This window comes from Pituophis catenifer, unplaced genomic scaffold (genome assembly GCF_029215685.1).
Source record: "Pituophis catenifer annectens isolate HBS135680 unplaced genomic scaffold, rPitCat1.0.hap2 SCAF_1, whole genome shotgun sequence".
In the NCBI taxonomy this organism is placed as follows: Eukaryota; Metazoa; Chordata; class Lepidosauria; order Squamata; family Colubridae; genus Pituophis; species Pituophis catenifer.
The window spans coordinates 255,511,857-255,532,097 of NW_027256881.1; the positions used below are offsets into that span (position 1 = coordinate 255,511,857).

The following is a 20,241-nucleotide window of genomic DNA, read 5'->3' on the forward strand; positions in this document are numbered from 1 at the left end:
TAAATACATTAAAACAAGACACAGACACACAACATTTATATACAAATCACTTTTTCTTACAGCTATTTCGAAGCGATCCTTTCTATATACACCTATTTTCACATATTTTAACTAAATCTTATTCAACACTTAATTTCCATCTTTCTTTATTTCGTCTACCCTATACTTTGATCTTCAACACTTTTTTGTTGAAAAAAAAAGGGTGGATTTTATTTAAATCAACTCGATTTAAATCACTAGTAAAAATCAAGTTGATTTAAATCGAGTTGATTTAAATCATAATTTTTAAAGAGCAACTGTCATCTCTGTCCCGCAGCAGCTCCTCCTTTGACCCACTGTTGATTCACCCACAGTCCCATTCACTTTAATGGGATGGCTGGTGATATGGCAGTGACACAACAAGGTGAGGGACGTGGCAGGCAGCAGGTGAGTGGATGCGTGCTAACAGGCGCTGCCATGATGAATCTGAAATGACAGGTGCCCTTTAAATGTAAGGACTCATTCTTGCTGGTAGTTAGAATCTTTAATATTATTATTTGCAAACAAAATGAAGGTTTCCTATATAGCTTGCAGAGCTTGGATTCATTAAATGAGTTTACCAAAAATGTAAATATTGCAGAATATACAACCTCATGCTACATACTGTAACTAAGCTCCATTTTATGCTGAATAAACTATTAATGTATCTTAAATAGAAAATTATCTTTAGATAGATTTTTACTCCAAAACCATTTTATTAAAATAAATTTGATTTAAAAAAAAACTGATTTAAATTAAAAAAATCTGATTTTTTTTAAATCATCAATTTTTATCCATCCTGATATGAATTGATTTTGCTCTTGACTTTTCCCAACTTAAGTGATTAGGATGAGCTTCTCTCAAGGTTTTAGATGTGTCTTTCATTATTTGCTGGCTGTGCAGGACAGTGTAAATTTTAATTTTCCTATAGGCCTAATTATAAGCAATTTTCTTCTTATTTGTTTTTTCCAGTGTTTGATTGTTGGAGGTGGTCCCTGTGGCTTGCGAACTGCCATAGAACTTGCCTTTCTTGGAACCAAAGTCGTTGTCGTAGAAAAACGAGATACTTTTTCAAGAAACAATGTACTTCACCTCTGGCCATTTACAATTCATGATCTTCGAAGTCTGGGAGCTAAAAAATTTTATGGGAAATTTTGTGCCGGATCGATTGATCACATTAGTAAGTCATAATTACATCATTGTTTTTTTCTGAAAAGGAAAATGGAGGCACATTATACCCATGGTGAATATTTTTTTATTTAGAAATATTAGCTGCAACTTAATACCAAAATGTAGATGTAGTGTGTTGAATAGTTAACGGCATGCAGATTTGCAGCTCTTCCTGATATGATATAACATTTATTACAGTGGATTCAAATGCTGAGAGCAAGATCCACTGCAGAGAAAGACTTTGACAGGTATTTTTGGAAGAAGACGAAATAAGTGCTTTAATACCTAGAACATTGCAACTCCTTCACAGTGTATGCTTCCTGTATTTTCAAGTGTCTTTTATCTAACCTGGATGCCAAAGTTCCTTCAGAATTTTAACAATATAAATGGACAAAAATTATCTTTACATTTACTATTTATGTACAATTATTCAATAGGACTTGATGTATATGTCAGAGTTCAACTACAGCCTCCATTTACAATCTGGATTATTCATCCTAAAACACAGGGATGGGATTCCAATTTATAGGAGTAGATCCTTTCTTAACATTAAAAAAAAACCATTAAAAAACTTCCTAAATATCTTCCAGAATGAAAATACATGGTAAATAATGTATGATGCAGGAGCTGAGGTGGCGCAGTGGTTAGAATACAGTACTGCAAGCTACTTCTGCTGACTGCTGGCTGCCTGCAATTTGGTAGTTCAAATCTAACCAGTTCAAGGTTGACTCAGCCTTCCATCCTTCCGAGGTCGGTAAAATGAGGACCCAGATTGTTGAGGACAATATGCTGACTCTGTAAACTGCCTAGAGATGGCTGTAAAAGCACTCTGAAGCGTTATATAAGTCTAAGTGCTAGTGCTAGTGCTATGATCAAAAACACATATAACATTTGTTTTTCATAGGCATTAGACAACTTCAGCTTACCCTCTTCAAGATTGCACTGCTGCTGGGAGTTGAAATCCATGTGAACTTAGAATTTGTGAAAGTTTTGGAACCTCCTGAAGATCAAGAAAATCAAAGTAAGTTGTGTTTCTTTGAAAGGAGGAATTTCACAGCAAACATTTTTAATATTAGAAAACAGGATACTATTTTTGGCGCAAGTGATTATATCTGTAGAGGTGTACAAAGCATTCTTTGAGGCTAGTCTGTGTCCAGAGCATAATATGTATTTTTTATTTGTATCTGGAGTGAAACTCTGTAACTTGAACTAGGCACAGTTGGAAACTTGTGTTTTGGGCAGAAATGTTTGTAGAGAAAGCCAAAGTTAATGGTAATACATGATTGCTAAGTAAAGGAAGGCATGAGAAAAGTCAAGTCAATGGAAGGACTGGTTGGATAGCTCTCATCCTGACTTCAAGGACAGCATACACAACCAGCCTCTCTGTCCCCATCTTTTCTAATGTTTTCTTTCCCTATTTCCCTGCTAATATCCTTGGCTTCAAAAGCAGCATAAGGGGAAGCAGAGAAGAAAGATTTGGCTTAAGCTATGTGCAGTAGGAGAAGAAAGCAATCCTTAGTACCTTTCAAAAGTTTGTCTCAACCATATCTTCAAACAATGAAATCCTTCTGGATTTCTGTTGTTGAACAATTGTCCACCCACAGTTAAGGAAAACTTCTGAAACAGTATGTGTTTGTTTTGATTTGAAACAAAATTATTTTTCCATTTTATGTGTATCTCAATATGCGACCTAAATAAATTCATGTTTTTGTGTATTTTATTTATTTTGACTAATGTTAAGTTTTAGAGCAGATACTGTACCATATTCCTTCTCTCAAACTGAAGGATTGACTCTGAAAATCTTTTCCAAAGAAGTTAAGGATGGATTGAACAAAGAAGCTAATTAAATTCCCAGGAATTAATTAACTAATTAATTAGCAACTAATTAAATTTTGATTAGCATAAAAACGGAATCTTCTTGCTTATAAATGTTTGTTACATCATGATACACTTTTGAGTAGAATAAATATGTTAGACTTATAGAAACTCCCTCTAGGTTCATGATCATATTTGTGTAAATTTTCTTCATGTATTGCTTGATTATTGTTTAACAAAGAAGTGGTATGGATGGATATAATCATCTATATTTAATCATTATGTTGTCTGTCCCATTTTTTCGATTGTTTTAACTGTAAAAGAATTTGCAATTAATATATAATTTTTTTCACAAATTATAAACAGTATGTATTTCTCTTATAAATCACAATTTATCTGTATTTTCTATAATGCATATTTTTAATAAATTGAATCTTTAAAAAATCAACTAGAAGAAAGTAGGGAAGTTTTTCCAAACTTTTCTTAACATGATTTGCATTATACATATTATTGACATACATTTGCTGACTAACCTCTTGATTTCAGAAATAGGTTGGAGAGCTGAATTTTTCCCAATGGATCATCCCTTATCAGAATTCGAATTTGATGTCATAATTGGAGCTGATGGCCGAAGAAATAGTTTGGAAGGTATGTTATAAATAGAATCAAAATTCTATTGAACAAATATCTAAAATGGAAATAAAGAGCCTGCTCATTTCTTTCTTTATGAAGAACAATAAAGTAAATCAGACTTTTAAAAATTATTACACTTTTATCTTTTAAAAATATAGGTGGCTATTAGCAAATGAAAAAGACATGCACTTTTTAAATTGCAAACTCTAATGCAAAACTTTTCATTGTTCCAGTAAGGGCATACTATGCTATTTGGATCACAATTCTGCAGGGGTACAAAATGAATATGCACAATACTTGCTATGTAATTACTTTAGGAAGCAATAATTTGACTTAAAAGATAATCATTGCGAATTTGGCATAGAATAACCAAATGGAAGGAGAGAAAGATCCTGTTGTACCAGCTGTTAAATATTTTAAAAGGAATTTAATAATAATAAGTATCACAACTCTAAGTTGGCTTTTGCCAGTGAAACATTAGTTAAATAGCCTGTGTTATGTCATATGACCAAACATCTTTATGCCTATTCCTATTGGGCTTTAATTAGATGCACATTTAATTCTTTGAAACTACTGGACTTTATGTTAGAACATTTGAACTTAATATCACTACAGAAAGTTGTGCCTACCCAACTCTAGGAGAAAAAAAAATCAGTCAATCTAATGGACATGAATTCTGAGGTTGCAAGGTACCAGAGGAATGTGGTAGAATAGTCACAACAGGTAACACTAAGAATTTTTTTAGCAAAACAAGTAAACTCTTTAGGAGATTTGTAAATAAATGTTTGCACTGGATATGAAATATGTAGAACTGTCCAGTGGAAAAATGAAGAGAGTCAGTTTTAAGAATCTGATGCAGGAAATTATATAGTTAGAGGAGATGTGGTTCAATTAAAAGAGGACATAATAGAAAAATGCTAGGAGAGAAGAACAAATATTTGAGAGTTTTCTTGCTCCAAATTAATTTACAATCTTTGTAACTCCACCTGAGTTCTTGGGTAAATGCCAAAATTTCTCATGGGAAAAAGGTATTAATCAACTCTTGTTGTTTTTCCTTGTAAGGTTTTAAAAGAAAGGAATTTCGTGGAAAGCTAGCTATCGCCATTACTGCCAACTTTATAAACAAAAATACCACTGCAGAAGCCAAAGTGGAGGAGATTAGTGGCGTTGCTTTCATTTTTAATCAAAAATTCTTCCAAGATTTGAAAGAAGAAACAGGTGGGTATTCTTTTAAACATGGCAAAATACAGCAAGTTGGCAACCAAACTGAATAGCAGAGGTATAAAATCAGTGGTGGCACTTTAATTCATTTTCTTTAAGATTTTGTTGTTCATTGATTTACACAAAAATCTATAATAGACAGCTTCACTCATCATGCTAAATCAAAAGCAATCTTGCCACATTATATTTGTGCAGTAATGTGCAATTTTTTCTAGGTGACCCCTTTCCTGTGTATGTAGGAATATAAAGGATTAAGAACAAACTGATTTGACTTCATTTATTGTTTTAATTAAATTGGAATTGAGTATGAATGCTGTCTAGTCAGAAATTTAATCTCTTTCTCTTACAATAAAAACTTTGATTTGGTAATAATTTCTGTAGGCCCATGTAAGTTGTTTGCAAGTTTTCAAAGGTGTTTGTGTATCAGGACCATGGATTATGAACTTCTGGTCATAGCATTAAGTATGAACTAAGTCATAGTTATTTCGAAGGTGCTACTCATTGCAATAAAAATAGCAAAATGTTTTATGACTTTCTACAATAGAACCTTCTCAGCCTTTACTTTTTCATATTATTTTCTGGTCCAAAATTTTTCCAACACTTTGCGTGCATACAAGGAGAAATTGAATTCCCTGAAACATGCTGTTTGTTGACAAATTTAATATGACATAATTTTTAACTAGGATAGGATTTTAGACTACGAACACACATGGTTTAATGTGTTCCTCTTTAAATTATAAAATCCTGTTGTTTTTACTGTCAACATCATGTTAGAATTTAATTAAATGTATTGTTGAGAATGTTACAGTATGAATGAATTTGAATTCAAAATTTAGGAGGTTAAAAAAATGTTTTTTTCCAAATTTGTTGAATGTTAAAGTAGTAAAAAAAATTGAGAAATATACACTGTTTTATTATATGAGTTTTCATCCAAAAACATGTCTTGCTCTTCTGTAGGAATTGACCTAGAAAATATTGTTTACTATAAAGATAGCACACATTACTTTGTGATGACTGCAAAAAAACAGAGCCTTCTGGATAAGGGTGTCATTATTAACGTATGTATCCAATGTATATTTTCTTTCTCTGTATAATAGTACACATTCTGATTGCTGAGCCTCAACAGAATCTTAAAACCCAGATTCTCCAGATTATTTGAGACAGATTATTTCCAGAATTCCCAGCCAAATGGCCATTGTATTCCCAAAGTACTGGGTGGAAATTCTAAGTGTTGCAGTCACAGAACATCTGATGAACTACAATTTGACAAAAGCTGAACTGCATTTTCAAATTTAAATATAACAGGAAATTGTGTTGAAATGTTCAAGAACACTTCATTGAAATTGAGTGTTCAAGGAAGATGGAGAGGGAACGTGCAAGCATAAGACTCATTGCAGCACTAATAAACTAAGCCATGTCCTGGATTAAAATTGTTATATCTCAGTTGAGATGTTTTATAAATTCATAGAATTCGCATTTGTGCTACATTAAAAACAATTGGGGATTATGGGAGTTGAACCCCAAAATGTTCTGGAAAGTAATTGGGGAAGAGTGATGTACTGTATGTCTTTGGGAACTGAGTTTTAGTTATAAAAATAAAATGAGAAATGTAAGATCCTGTGCCTAGGCAGGAAAAATCAAATGCATAGGTATAGAATAGTCAATAGCTACTTAAGTATGAGCCAGCAGTGTGCTGCAACTGCCAAAAAAGCCAATGCAGTCCTAGGCTGCATCAATAGAGGGATAGCATCAAAATCATGAGAAGTGATAGTACCATTCTATACTGAACTAATGAAGCCACATTTGGAATATTACATCCAATTCTGCTTGCCACAATACAAAAGAGATGCCACGACTGTAGAAAGAATGCAGAGAAGAACAATATAGATGATAATGTACCTGGAGCCTAACCATATGATGCATGGTTAAGGGAACTACGTATGTCTAGCCCATTGAAGAGAAGGTTTAGGGGTCACACAATAGCTGTCTTCCAATACTTATGGGACTGTCAAAGAGCAGAGGGGTTCAACTTATTCTCCAAAGTACCTGGGCGCAGGACAAGCTGTAACAGGTAGAAGATCATTAAAGAGAGGTGCATGGTCCTTTCGACCCTTTTATTCTATGTTCCACATACTGTCTGAATTCATACTTTTCAAAAAGAAATCTCTATTTTTTAAAAAATCATTTTTTTAAAGTTAGGTACAGATATATTTGATTTGCATGCTCTCAATGGTCTAGAGCAGCGGTCACCAACTGGTGGTCCATGGACCACTGGTGGTCCACGAGAAAATTTTGGTGGTCCACAGAAAAATCTTTGCATTTTTGCATTTTTTATATTGCACTAAGTCAGGGATCCTCAAACTATGGCCCTTGGGCCGGGTACGGCCTACCAAAGCAATTAATCCCACTTGCTGATGGGATGGGGTCCTTCAGGTATTTACCTTGGCTGCCTGTTTAGTAGCTCCCTCCTTGGGAGTCCAGGTGCTTCAATGAGCGGTGCACGAAACTTCAGCCAGGCTCCTCAAGAGACAGAGTTTGCAAGGAGGGGGCATCTAGCGCCCAGGCTGGCTACAAGACAAATGTTCATTCTTGGTCATATTTGAGATTCCTAGCTGCAATGGACAACAAAGCTAGGGTTGACCCTGGGTGCTTCTCTTTGCTAACAGGCACTTAGTTTGCTAACTAAGTGCCTGAAGGACCCCATCTCATCACTAATTCATATTAGTGGTCCGCGGGATTGAAAGTTATGAATTTAGTGGTCCCTGAGGTCCGAAAGGTTGGTGACCCCTGGTCTAGAGCAGGGGTCCCCAATCTCTGAGCCATGACCCGGTACCATTCAGAACCGGGTTGTGCAAGCGGTAAGTGAACATGTGTGCATGCAAAACTGCATTTGTATGAGTTGCAAATGGAGCTGCATATGTGTGTGTGCGCTCACCCAGAACCATCTGCTCTTCCCCCTGCTGCCAAAGGCAGAAAAGTTGGAGACCACTGCTCTAGAGCAAATTAAATTGCTAGCATACAGTATGCATATAACTTCACCCTGTATTGTTATATGTAATTATTTGTTTTATCTAGCATCCATTGGATTGTCCAAGAATTCTAACAATAGACATCTGTGGTTTCATTTAGGATTTTATTGATACTGAAATGCTACTGTGTGTGGAAAATGTAGACCAAGACAATCTATTGTCCTATGCAAGAGAAGCTGCCGACTTTGCGACTGATTATCAATTGCCTGCCTTAGATTTTGCAATTAATCACTATGGACAACCAGATGTGGCCATGTTTGATTTTACTTCTATGTATGCCTCTGAAAATGCTGCATTAATACGTGAGAGGCATCGGCATCAACTGTTGGTTGCTCTTGTTGGAGACAGTTTAGTAGAGGTAGGATGAAATACACATTTCTTCAAGATAGCTTTTAAAAGTGATTTGGTTTGTAACAGCAGTTTTAGGAGCCTGGTTTAGCTCAACAGACAGAAGCACTGTAATTTAACACTAGCTGTCTGCAATTAAAGTAAGAGCGAATCTCGCCAGGCTCAAGGTTGACTCAGCCTTCCATCCTTTCTAAGGACCCAGTTTGTGGGGGCAATAAGCTGACTTTGTATAAATATATAAAAGTATGAAGGCTATTGCTTAACGCACTGTAAGCCGCCCTGAGTCTCCGGAGAAGGGCAGCATATAAATCAAATTAAAAAAAACCAAAAAAACATTTTTATGAACCAACATCTAGTAAATATTGCAAGTATGAATGCTATAATATTATTCTCTGACTGAAATGGTAGGAACTTCAGAAGCGTTCACAATCTATACCAAGAGATATTTTTTTTATTACTATTATTGTTGTCCGATACTCCAGCTTTTGCCTATTGTGTTTGTTTTTCCTCCACTTTCTCTCTTTTATGTAAAATGCTTATCTACCTGTATCCTCTGCTTTCTTCTCGTAATAGGATGGCTGGATGGTATCCAGATTATAATAAAGAATTTGAATGTTTTTCAATTTAAATTATATTAGATGTTACCTAAAACAAAAATTTGTTTCACTGTCACAGCCGTTCTGGCCAATGGGTACTGGTTGTGCAAGAGGATTCCTAGCTGCATTTGACACAGCGTGGATGGTGAAAAGCTGGGCACAAGGAAAGTTCCCTCTTGATATCCTAGCAGAAAGGTAAGTCTATATGTGCTTGTCTTTATATAGCAGAGAAGTGAGTAAATTCCATTTTTCACAGAGCGAAAATTGATCCCAGTTTGATCCAAAGTGGGGATGAAGAATCTGTGGCCATCCAGATATCATTCCTTACTATTGGCCTTGGACACTTGGTTGCTACAGTGTCTTTCAGTAGCATTTAGGTGACCTAGTTCTACCATATTTGATAATGCTTCTATTATCTTATTCTTGTTCTTATTTTGTTATCAATTTGTTTCTCATTTGTTTCACTGCAATCTTTGCCCAATTACAAGGAGGAAAGGAGAGTTGTTGAGAGGGTTTTTTTTTTTGTAGATGTTATGTATGGTAATGATGAAGTCAAGTGTCTGAATTTGGAAAAAGGTCATATAAGGGCTGAGAAAGCATGTTTGCGGAAAGCAAAAGACAGCACAGGCTGTAAATGGAAACCTGGCTGACTAATAATGGCTGTGAAATCTATACCTACTGCTGTTTTGTGGCTAAAGGAGGAGTTGTTTCTTGTGCGAAAGGAAAATTAAAGCCAGATGATTTGGGATGATGTAATCTTACCTCACTGTAGTTATTTTTCTGCCTTAGGAAGACCTATATTTTTCTGTCTGAGTTGTTGTCATCTTAAGCATTTTTCATACTTTGGCAAATCTAAATTCATTGTCTAAATAAAGGTAGGTGCAGATCAGGTAAGGGGGAAAACTGCCTGCCTCTTAAAATCAAACAGGCATATTTCTATTGCTGTCTTTCAGAGAAAGTATTTATAGACTTTTACCTCAGACAACACCTGAAAATATCACTAAGAATTTTGACCAATACACTATTGACCCTGCCACACGATATCCAAATTTGAACTCAAGTTGTGTTCGACCTCATCAGGTAAGCCAAGATATAAATATGGTGGCTCAGTGGCTAAGACACTGAGCTTGTCAATCGAAAGGTCGGCAGTTCAGTGGTTCGAATCCCTAGTGCCAAGTAATGGGGTGAGCTCACGTTACTTGTCCCAGGTTCTGCCAACCTAGCAGTTCGAAAGCATGTAAAAAATGCAAATAGAAAAAATAGGGACCACCTTTGGTGGGAAGGTAACAGTGTTCCGTGCACCTTTGGCGTTTAGTCATGTTCGCCACATGACCATGGAGACATCTTCGGACAGTGCTGGCTCTTTGGCTTTGAAACGGAGATGATCACCGCCCCCTAGAATCGGGAACAACTAGCACATATGTGCGAGGGGAACCTTTACCTTTATATAAACAATAAAACTCTTTATATTCAAAGCGGTACTAGGAAGGTTGGGTTGGGTTTGTTTAGAACGTTTCTGTTCAACTTTGACTGCCATAAACATAATGGTTGTATAATAGTTGATCTATAAAATATGAAAACAAACTCAGATGATCATGAAGAAAATGCAGAACTGCCTGTTTTGCATGCATGTCTTGATAGTTTTATTTCCCCTAGATGTTTATCTGTAAATTAACACAGTGGTGTTTTATTGAGTTTTAATGTTTGTTAAATGCTTGGAATCTTGGAATAGGGTAGCATATAAATATAATAATTAACATATAAACTGGAGTGAGTTAGATGTTGCATATCCATTGTCAGTTTAGATAATAGAACGATAAATCAGATTTGAGCAGTGAAGATTCTGAACTCAACTGTTGATTATCTTCCCTTAGGTGAAACATTTATATATTACAAATGAGCTGCAGCCGTGCCTACTAGAAAGAGCAAATACCATTAGAAGATCAATTGGCCTTTCAAAACGTGGTATGAGAAGTTTCACTAGTGTTCTTTTTTTACACCATATACTGGGAGAGTTTAAAAGTCGTAAAGATTGTACCTTTTTTTTAAAAAAAAGAAAATTATTCTTTCAGAATATGACATAAGGCCCAACAAACTTTTAACCTGGTGTCAGAAACAGACTGAAGGATACAAGAATGTGAACGTCACAGATCTCACCAGTTCGTGGAAAAGTGGCCTTGCCTTATGTGCACTTATACATCGCTTCAAACCTGACCTAATGTAAGTTTTTATACGTGTATGTAATGCTTGCTAACTGCCAAATTCCTTTTAAAATAGAGACTTGAATAAGGCCAATCAAAACAGTAAAGAAAGATTGTTTCTCTTTTTAACATCTATTTTGCAATTCTCTGCATCTTTTTGTTCAGATTCTGCCCCTCGGTGTCTTTGGCTCCATATTAAAAAAATACAAAGTTTACAGATTCAAAGAACTTCTCGAATTTCAACCATACTGTTTTTTGCTTGTGTTATAGAAGTTGATATCTTTTATGCTTGTATTTCTTCCTGAATTCATAGCATTTGTTATTTTACAGTGTTTTCTTTTAAATGCTCTGTGCTGAGTAATATTCACATGCAAATGTGGGGAGAGGTTATTCAGAATTGAGGAGTGCCATCTGTATTGTTATAATGTCTGGAAAAAAAATACAAAAACAACCCATGACAAAAGAGCAATGATAGCAAAGAAAACAAACCCTGAAGGCAACTAAAAGGAAGAAAGGGGCATCAATTGTCCTTACCAAAACCTAGGCAAAGAGCCAGGTCCTTAGGGCTCTTTGAAATGCCAGGTGTGTGTGTGTGTGTGTGTGTGTGTGTGTGTGTGTGTGTGTGTCTAAATGCATCTGTGGAAGGACATTATGTCAATCCTTTGAAAAATTAAATTGTATGTTTTATTTCTATCCCAGTTCCCCAAGAATTATGGAGATGAAGATGATTAGATTTTTATCCTGAGTTTTACATATGTTGGTCAACTCAAAGCAGTTAACATACCTAATGCTCCCACTTCCTGTTTTCTCCACAAAAATAGCCCTATGAAGTGACTTGGGCTATGGCTATGTGTCTAGACCAAAGTCATTCAGCCAGTTTTTCATGCTTAAGAGAGATCTAGAACTCACAGTCTCCTGGTTTCTAGGTCAGCACTTTAACCACTACACCAAATTGCCTCATATTGGAACTAGTAATTACATCATACTTATTTAGCAAATACCATTCTCTGGAATAAGGGTATTTTTATGCCAACAGATGCTAACTTTCTTCCTAATGCCTACTGACTTCCATATCTATGTACATAACTTCCCATAATTTCTAGTTGCAGTCTCTAGAAAGTACTCAAATAACAGTTCAGAACATCTGTAAGATACAAGATCAGGGACAATTGATTTGAACATTTACATATTCTGATTTGGTATATATTATTCTATTATAGCATATATTTATTCAGGATTTCTTTTATTGGCTGGTTGGTTGGTTGTGGTTGGGTGCTTCTCAGAGTTCTAAAGGATAATTATAGACTATTGTTTTGTATACATAATGTAAGGAGATGGTGGTATTCCACTCTGGCAAAAACATAATGTGGAAGAGAGTAAGTATGAATACGAACTAAATTAAATTTTTATCAAGGATACCAACATATTTTTTTTTCCACAATGTTTTAGAAAAACTTTGAAAACAAAAAGATTTAGTACAGGGAAAATCATTTTCTAAAGTACTATACGAGATGAGAAGCAAGAAAATTAGTCTAGTTGCCAAGACTTGGTTTTCAGACTACTCTAAGAGATGTTTCTGTACTTATATGACTTTTTTTCCCTAATTCTAAGTGACTTTGATTCCCTGAATGAAGAAGACGCAGTCGAAAACAACCAGCTAGCATTTGATATTGCTGAACGTGAATTTGAAATTCCTCCTGTCACAACTGGGAAAGAAATGGTGTCTGCTGGAGAGCCTGATAAACTCAGTATGGTCATGTATCTGTCAAAATTCTATGAGCTATTTAGGGGGACACCTCTGAGAGCAGTGGGTAAGTTAGCTCTGTTGTTTTTACTCTCAGCAAAAATCAAGCTTTTGTTACTTTACATTCAGGTTTGGCCTTAAACCTGAGCCCAAGGTTTCTTGCAATTGTAACTGCTTTGAAATAGTGAATTATATTTAGCTATGTCAACCAGATTTTATAACAAAATGGGGGAAGTGGATGGTTTTATTCTTTGGAAAGCCAGAAGACACTGTTGCCATTACTTATTTTGGTTAGTTGATCACATAAATTTCATTAAAGTCGCTGATTCTGCACTTGGTTTTCAAATTTGTCTCCGTTTTATTAGATTGTTTTAAATTGAGAACCTTGTCTGCTAGATATATTGTTTTCCAAGTGCTATGATATGGATCAATAATACTTAGAAATCTACATAACCCAGTATACTTTTGCACCTTTCACATAGTCATAGGCAAAATGGCAATGTGGAAAAGAGGGCAAGGACAACTCTTGACTCTGGTTTGCATTAAAATTTGTACAGTAGAAGAGCTTTTAGGCAGATACAAATATCTTTTATTTAAAGTACTCATTACAATCTGCTGATCGTAACTGGTTTACTCAGATACATGTCATGCTCTGACTCAGCTCTGCTCAATGTGTTATAATTTTTGTGTCAGCATTTGGCAGTGTTTTAGTGGTTGAAGGCTTTAAATCCACCTTCCAACTTTCTGGACGATCACAGAAAGACATCTAATGATACTGTGACTTCATTGGAAGGAACAAGGCCAAATTTTATGTCCCTTTCATGGGGTGGTTAAGGATAGAAATAGAAGAGGTAGGCCTCTGAGAGACAAATCACTTCCATCCCCACCCATAAAACTTCCTAAAATCCAAGCAGTGGCCTAATATCCCATTCCTCAGGATCATCTTGGGTCTTTCTCCCAGATTTGCTAGAGGAACAGTTGCAGAGGTTATTATAAAAATGTTCAACTTTTTACAACTTCAAGTTTCTGGGGTTGTTATGGTGGGGAATAAAAATGGAACCAGGAACAGGAGACAAACCACTTCTACTTTGAATTTTTAATGGGTTTTTTTTTTAAAGGGCTACTGAAATTCAGCAGTTTTGTTATTAACTTTGGCAGTGAAGTTTAGGGTGTTTGAGTGGAAGCTGAATGTGATGAGAGATGTCCATGTCTATTCTAAATTCAGATTACAGGACTGTACCATTTAGTTTGAAGAATAATGTTGCTTTTTCAATGTTTCGATTTTTTTTGTAATGAAAGACTTTCTGAAGTTAATACTGAATTATAGATGTAGTTTTATAGGAAAAATACTTGAAAGTATAAATGGCTTGCTTTACATGATTTCCAAATTAATACATGATCCCTTAATTTACTTTATTTCTTTATGTTTGAACAGGTACCATGGTAAAGCAAAATGGAGAAAGGATTGATCCTTCTTCAACAAAATCATCCAAATTTGGCTGTAATAATTACATAAACTTGACATTTCCAAGGAAGAGAATACCAAAAGTAAAATTATATATCTTTTTTCTTCCTCCCCATCCTTTAGATAAAGGAATAAATGCATGCATAGTACAAAATAAACAGCAAGGTTATAAATTTACAAATACTGTGTAACTAATGAAAGTTAAAAATAGGACAGTATTCAATTATGCTATCTACATGCTATTTAGATTCACACTGTGAACAGAATATGCTTTCTCTATCATGCAAAGTTCGTACATTTCCCTGGACTATTTGGTTGCCATTTGAGATCAGTATGAAATTGGCCTTTGATCTCCTAAAGCCAAATTATTCCCAAGACTACTGAAAAATGTTCTCTAGTAAATCTGCTTTCCCATTTACAGATGTCAAATTGACCTAATATTAAAGGAAACTACTTTACAGTTTTCAAAAGAAAATCTACATATCTATGGCCAGTATTCTCTGTTGATTTCTGAAAGAGATCACTGTATTTTTACCCCCTGTTGATGCTTCATTGGAATAGTTATGGTATAACTTCACAGCAGCAGGAAAATAAAAAAGTGTGTGAGTTTGCAGGTGTCACTAATAATGAAAGAAAGAGAGTTACTTTCCACTAGTAATTTTATATTTAGTACAAGAAATATTCCAGAACTGGAAGAAGTTCAGTTTTATATAGAGATACAACTCCAGAACACTAACCTGCATTAAAAATTAAATAAAAAAAATGAATTAAATTTAAATTAAATTTAGAAAATTAAATTTCATCCTACATATGAAAATTAAATGTTTGATCTTTGAGATAAAGCCTATCATATCTCTTATGTATCAGGAAAAAAAAGCTTTGCATAATACTACTTGTGTTCAAATATAAGCTTAAACTTCCCAGTATTTTAATAATGAAATTGCTGTAATTTAGATCATTCATCTATCAGCTTCCATCATATAGTACTGTTTGATGGACTATATGTTGGTTAAAATTGCCATCTACCTATACTTAGTTACTCCTGTGATGAGTGGAACTTACACCACCACAAATTAGCTGCATGGATTTGAAAAGTCAGCTAACAATGGCTCACTCCAGTATGAGAGAAGGTTTCACTCATGCAATGTTACTCCACCCCTTTTCTTCCCTCTACATTTCATCCCTACATCTATTTACGTGTCCCTAGAATGCCTCCAGAGACATTAGCATGCATGTATCATTTTATGGAGATGGCTTGATCAAGTAAGAGAATATACAAAAATATTTGGTCAACAGCTTCAATAACTAGCAACTAAAAACAATGAGTGCATTTTGTGCTTTTAAAGCTGTATCAACTCTGTCTTCTGAAGGCCAATGAATAAAGTTTAACAGAGCCTTCCAAATACAAAATGTAAGATTCTTCTTATGCCAACCAATCTATAAATAATACCATCAAATCATGTGAATATTAAGCTATCTACCAGTAGTCATATGCCCTTTTTAGGAAACATCCTTTCTTTATTCAGCCTTGCAAACAGAATGGTGTGTTTATTCAATTGAAACCCAACTATCCAGTTTGGCAGAAATAAGACAAAAATGCTCAAACTTCCAAAACAAGTTTACAGTAGACTCCTCTGCTGAAATATCAATATAATGTATTTCACGATGTTGCTTATTGTAACTTTTACAGTCTCACAAGTCAACATAAATAAGACATCTTAATTTTTTTTCCGTATTTGTTATTCTATGCCAGCTTTTCTGCCCTCAGCTACACAAACAAAAATTATTATTATTATTAAATGCCCAACTGAACAGTCAAATATGAAAATTTTAAAAAATAGGCTCAGAAACTTAGTTTTAAAAGATTAATGGATTAAATCTACAAATCTGTAACAGGAACTGTACTTGTAGTGCTGTTCCATAGATGGTTCTTTTATTTACTTCCCTGCTTCACAGGGAATGGAGTTCACACAAATAGCTTGGCAGGGAGAGAGTAAAAACAATTTCTGGTTTCTATTAGTAGTAGGAATTTCTGTTATAGCCTCTTCCAAGAGCAGAAGGGTAATTCTGGTTCATGTGACCATTAGTAATGATTTTTATCTAGACAGACAATAGTCTGATTCAAAATAAAAACTTTGAAAACTTTTAAGGCAGTTTTTAGAACTATACATCTGTCAGTGTTTTGGAAAGGAGAGCTAATAGTGGTTTTGTCCATCATTTAGAAGATTACACATAGGTATAAAATAGTTCCAAAAGAAATATACTTATGTGAAATCATATGGCTTGCAAGCTCAGCCAGAGAGTGTTGAATTTTATCAGTAATGCCACTCACACTTGCATGAAATATTGTTGAACTGACATAATATTGAAATATTCACAGGATACTTTCTACCTCTTCTAGTGGTAGAAAGCTATATAAATTAATTCATATCACTGATGACATCTGTCTTCCTTACATAAAGAACAGCTGGTGATTTATCCAGGACCTGAATTAGACAGGACCTGAATTATACACAATCTTCTGAGTAGTATCATAAAAAAAAAAGTGTAATGCTGAGATCTTTAGACCCGAAATAATGCACAAAGACCTTGAATCAGGAGAACCAGAATATCTCCTGGCGGGTTTCTGAGCTACTACTGTGACATTGGAATTGTGTGATTCCTGAGTTATTGCGAGATGTCGTATAGCTACAATAAATCATTTTATATGTTTAATCTACAATCCAAATGCATTGATATGTGTGTGCTACTTTTGTACTAAAAATAGTATATAGAAAGGATAATAACAAACTTCATCTTTTGCTTTCCTTAATGCCTTGAAATCTATTAATTCAAGTAGTTGTTCTTTTCTCCTGCATTTTTTGGTGTTTTAGCTGTTAATGAGAAAAGTGTTCGTGCTGACATAATACAAAGAAGAATGGCAGAAGACAAAGTGGCTTTTATTTCCATCAGTCATATGTGATTTTCACATCAAAATCAGATTATACAAATTCCACATCTTATGAATAGAATGGAGGAGACTGAAAAAAAACATACTCTAGTTTGGACTATAGATAACAAAATTTGCTGAGAATAGGTTGGTGTTTGTAGAAAGAGAAACATTAACATCAACTGGCTTTATAACATATTAAAAGTGCCCTAAAATTAGTCCTCCAGTCAATTCTTTGTAGAAAGATGCATAATGAAATCTTGAATTGTACCTGGTGCATGATTTAATTATGTTCTTTGCCCTTTCTCCTTTTATAACTAATTTGCATGTTAGTTACAGAATGTTCATTTGCCCTTTTATTAAATAGATAATTTTTTGATATATTTACAGTTGTGAATATTTTCTTAACTTGATTTCATTGCTTTCAGGTGGAAGAAAATGAAACCAGTAAAAGGCGACGCAAAAGTTTCATCAGTTTTGAAGAGGTTGGCAATACATTTCATTGTTAAATATGCTTGTATTATATAACAAAATTTGTTTTCCGCTACAAAAAGTCGGTATTAAGGAGTTCACATTCAGCTTTTTAGCTGATTAAAATTGACCATAACAAGTCATGGGATGGGTAGCATTATTTTATTTATTTATTAAAAGGTTTAAACTGCCCCATAGTTGAAGCTATTAATAACTCCTGTTTTGTTATCAGTTCAATGTCTGCAAAAAGAAAAATAATATTGTTTTGGAACCTGCTTTGAACAAGCAGGACTTCACTTTAGCCTCTTTCAAGTAATACTAGATTCTTCAAATCTGTGGTTGGAAATCTGTATGGCCACTGCCATTGTCAGTGGAAGCCAAACTTCTCTGAAGACTTGTAGTGTGACAAGTGTCAGATATCAAGGATAGAATTGACTTGATTGTTTCTTAGGGGCCTTTCTGAAGCTTTAGATACCGTCAACCTTCTGGATCATTCGAGAGATTTGGGAATAGGCGGCATGGCTTTGTAATAGTTCCATTCCCATCTCTCAGATAAATTTCAAATGATGTTACTTGGACACAGATCCTTAAAACAGGAAATATAAGAAAGTCTACAGCTTTATTCTGTTCCCAGTAATATTTGATATCATCTTGAAACACTGGAGATATGCAGTTGGATTTATCAATGTCCTTCTGACATCCGATTCTATGTTTTTATAAACTTTTCAAGAAATTGTACGACTCCACTGAATGGCCTGCAGACCGTAGTGAGACAGATAAGGGACAATTCATTGCAAGGTGAAGCAATAATTCCAAAGAAGCATAGAAATGTATATTTTAAACAGGATTGCACTCTCCTTACAAGATACATAGGTAATTTGGAGTATTTCTGTACTTGGATCTATCTCTTGTTTCTGAGAACAGATTGAAGAAATGGCCAGCAGCACATTTTATCAATTTTAGAATTTGTACCCATTGGAAGACAATGGTTTTAATATTAATGATACATATCCTAGGAACTTCCAGGCTCTACACAGGTTTACCTTTGTATCTATGAACATTTTATTTGGAACAAAACAAGGCTGGTCTCAGAAGGACCATGAGCAGTCCATATTTAGCCTACTCTGTACAGGCAGAAGAAGAACATCATGGCTTCAAAACCTAAGGGACTGTTTTGGACAAAATTTCATATCTCAGTAGTCATAAAGATTCATACAGAAACTGGTCTTCTCTCAAATAGTTGGGACCTGAGCTTTAACTGTATTTTGTGCACAAATAAATGGGCAGCCACTACTGTACTTTAAGTATCTTCTTCTTGTTGTGTCATATCCGTCATTGGACGTTGGTGATCATGTTGGCAATCCTATTTTTGTCAACAGCCATATGAAAAAGTGCTATTGAGTTCTCTACCTGTTACTCATTTGTGGGTTCCTCTCCCTTTTATCTGATTGTTCCTTAGGAAGCATCTTTCCCCACCCCTTCTTCCATTCCCACATTCCATTCTCACATTCCATTGCACCCACTTTCTGTTTTGTTTATTATCATGCTTGATCCCAAAAACTCAAAGCTTGCATTACTTCTGTGGTGTGTAACAGATGCATTGTTCTAATGTGGGTGACAGAATGCTTTTCAAATTCACAAACGTAATGAAGAAAGAACAATTTGGTCTAGTAGTTAAGGTGCCAAGCTAGAAACCAGGAGTCTGTGAATTCTAGTCCCACCTTAGGCATGATGACCATCTGGGTGATTTGGGGCCGGTCACTTTCTCTCAACCCACAGAGCGGTTGTTGTGGGGAAAATAGGTAGAGGAACAAGGAGTAAGTAAGCTTGTTACCTTGAGTTATTTATTTAAAAAGGTAATCTTTTTATGTAGATTTTTAAATCTACATCAAAAATTTACATAAATGGCAGTCCTTAATTTATGGAATAAATACATATACTTTTTTTCCCATCTGCTTGCTTATAGTCTTCAAATTATTTTAATCAAGAAAGAAATTCTAGTAATCGACAAAGGGATATGAAAGGAACAATAAATCGAAACAAAGTGAAATCAATGGCAACACAGCTCTTAGCCAAGTTCGAAGAAAATGCACCCAATGTTTCATTAAGGAGACAGGTGAGTGAATAAGCAAATAAATAAAGATGAGAAAAAGGCAGAGCAATTGCAGGACAAGGGGCAGACCATCTTGTTTAGTTGAGAAATGGGACTAAGTCTATACTGACCGTGTTATCCAAAAATAAATGGAGATGAGATAGAGATGCTGAATTCTTCCTGTCTCTCTCCTCTGCGTGCTATGGAATATGGAACGTGCAGTAAAATGAATTACATACAGTAAAGTACATGCAGTAAGTTGGAGGGAACATCTAAGACACAAATCTTGTAGGAAGAGGAATTCCCTCATAGTGTCAAGCAGTTAACAAAATCTGGACTCCTAATACCCTGTTTAAGCCTACAGCAGAAGTTCCATGTTTGATTGTGCAAAGCTCCTATGATAATCATGCCTACATGTTCTGGATCTCTCCTTGTGACCTTGGCTTCTTTTTAGATCTCTTGTATACATCTTCTGCTTCGTAGAGTAAATGAATCTACTGTCTTACTTT

General features: G+C 35.0%; 1 protein-coding gene across 11 annotated transcripts in view; it reads left to right on the forward strand.

Annotated features, from left to right (window-relative positions):
- The window catches only part of MICAL2 (microtubule associated monooxygenase, calponin and LIM domain containing 2), a 147,380-nt gene that overhangs the window by 45,942 nt on the left and 81,197 nt on the right, over positions 1 to 20,241 (forward strand). For all 11 annotated transcript variants that reach the window (XM_070934178.1, XM_070934226.1, XM_070934220.1 and 8 more), the window contains exons 3-16: positions 991 to 1,198; positions 2,093 to 2,209; positions 3,550 to 3,651; positions 4,699 to 4,854; positions 5,815 to 5,915; positions 7,987 to 8,244; positions 8,910 to 9,025; positions 9,784 to 9,910; positions 10,705 to 10,795; positions 10,903 to 11,050; positions 12,643 to 12,842; positions 14,211 to 14,323; positions 17,598 to 17,654; positions 19,607 to 19,756. In XM_070934178.1, the coding sequence (XP_070790279.1) occupies positions 991 to 1,198; positions 2,093 to 2,209; positions 3,550 to 3,651; positions 4,699 to 4,854; positions 5,815 to 5,915; positions 7,987 to 8,244; positions 8,910 to 9,025; positions 9,784 to 9,910; positions 10,705 to 10,795; positions 10,903 to 11,050; positions 12,643 to 12,842; positions 14,211 to 14,323; positions 17,598 to 17,654; positions 19,607 to 19,756 (1,944 nt within the window). The remainder of the gene's footprint in view (positions 1 to 990; positions 1,199 to 2,092; positions 2,210 to 3,549; positions 3,652 to 4,698; positions 4,855 to 5,814; positions 5,916 to 7,986; positions 8,245 to 8,909; positions 9,026 to 9,783; positions 9,911 to 10,704; positions 10,796 to 10,902; positions 11,051 to 12,642; positions 12,843 to 14,210; positions 14,324 to 17,597; positions 17,655 to 19,606; positions 19,757 to 20,241) is intronic.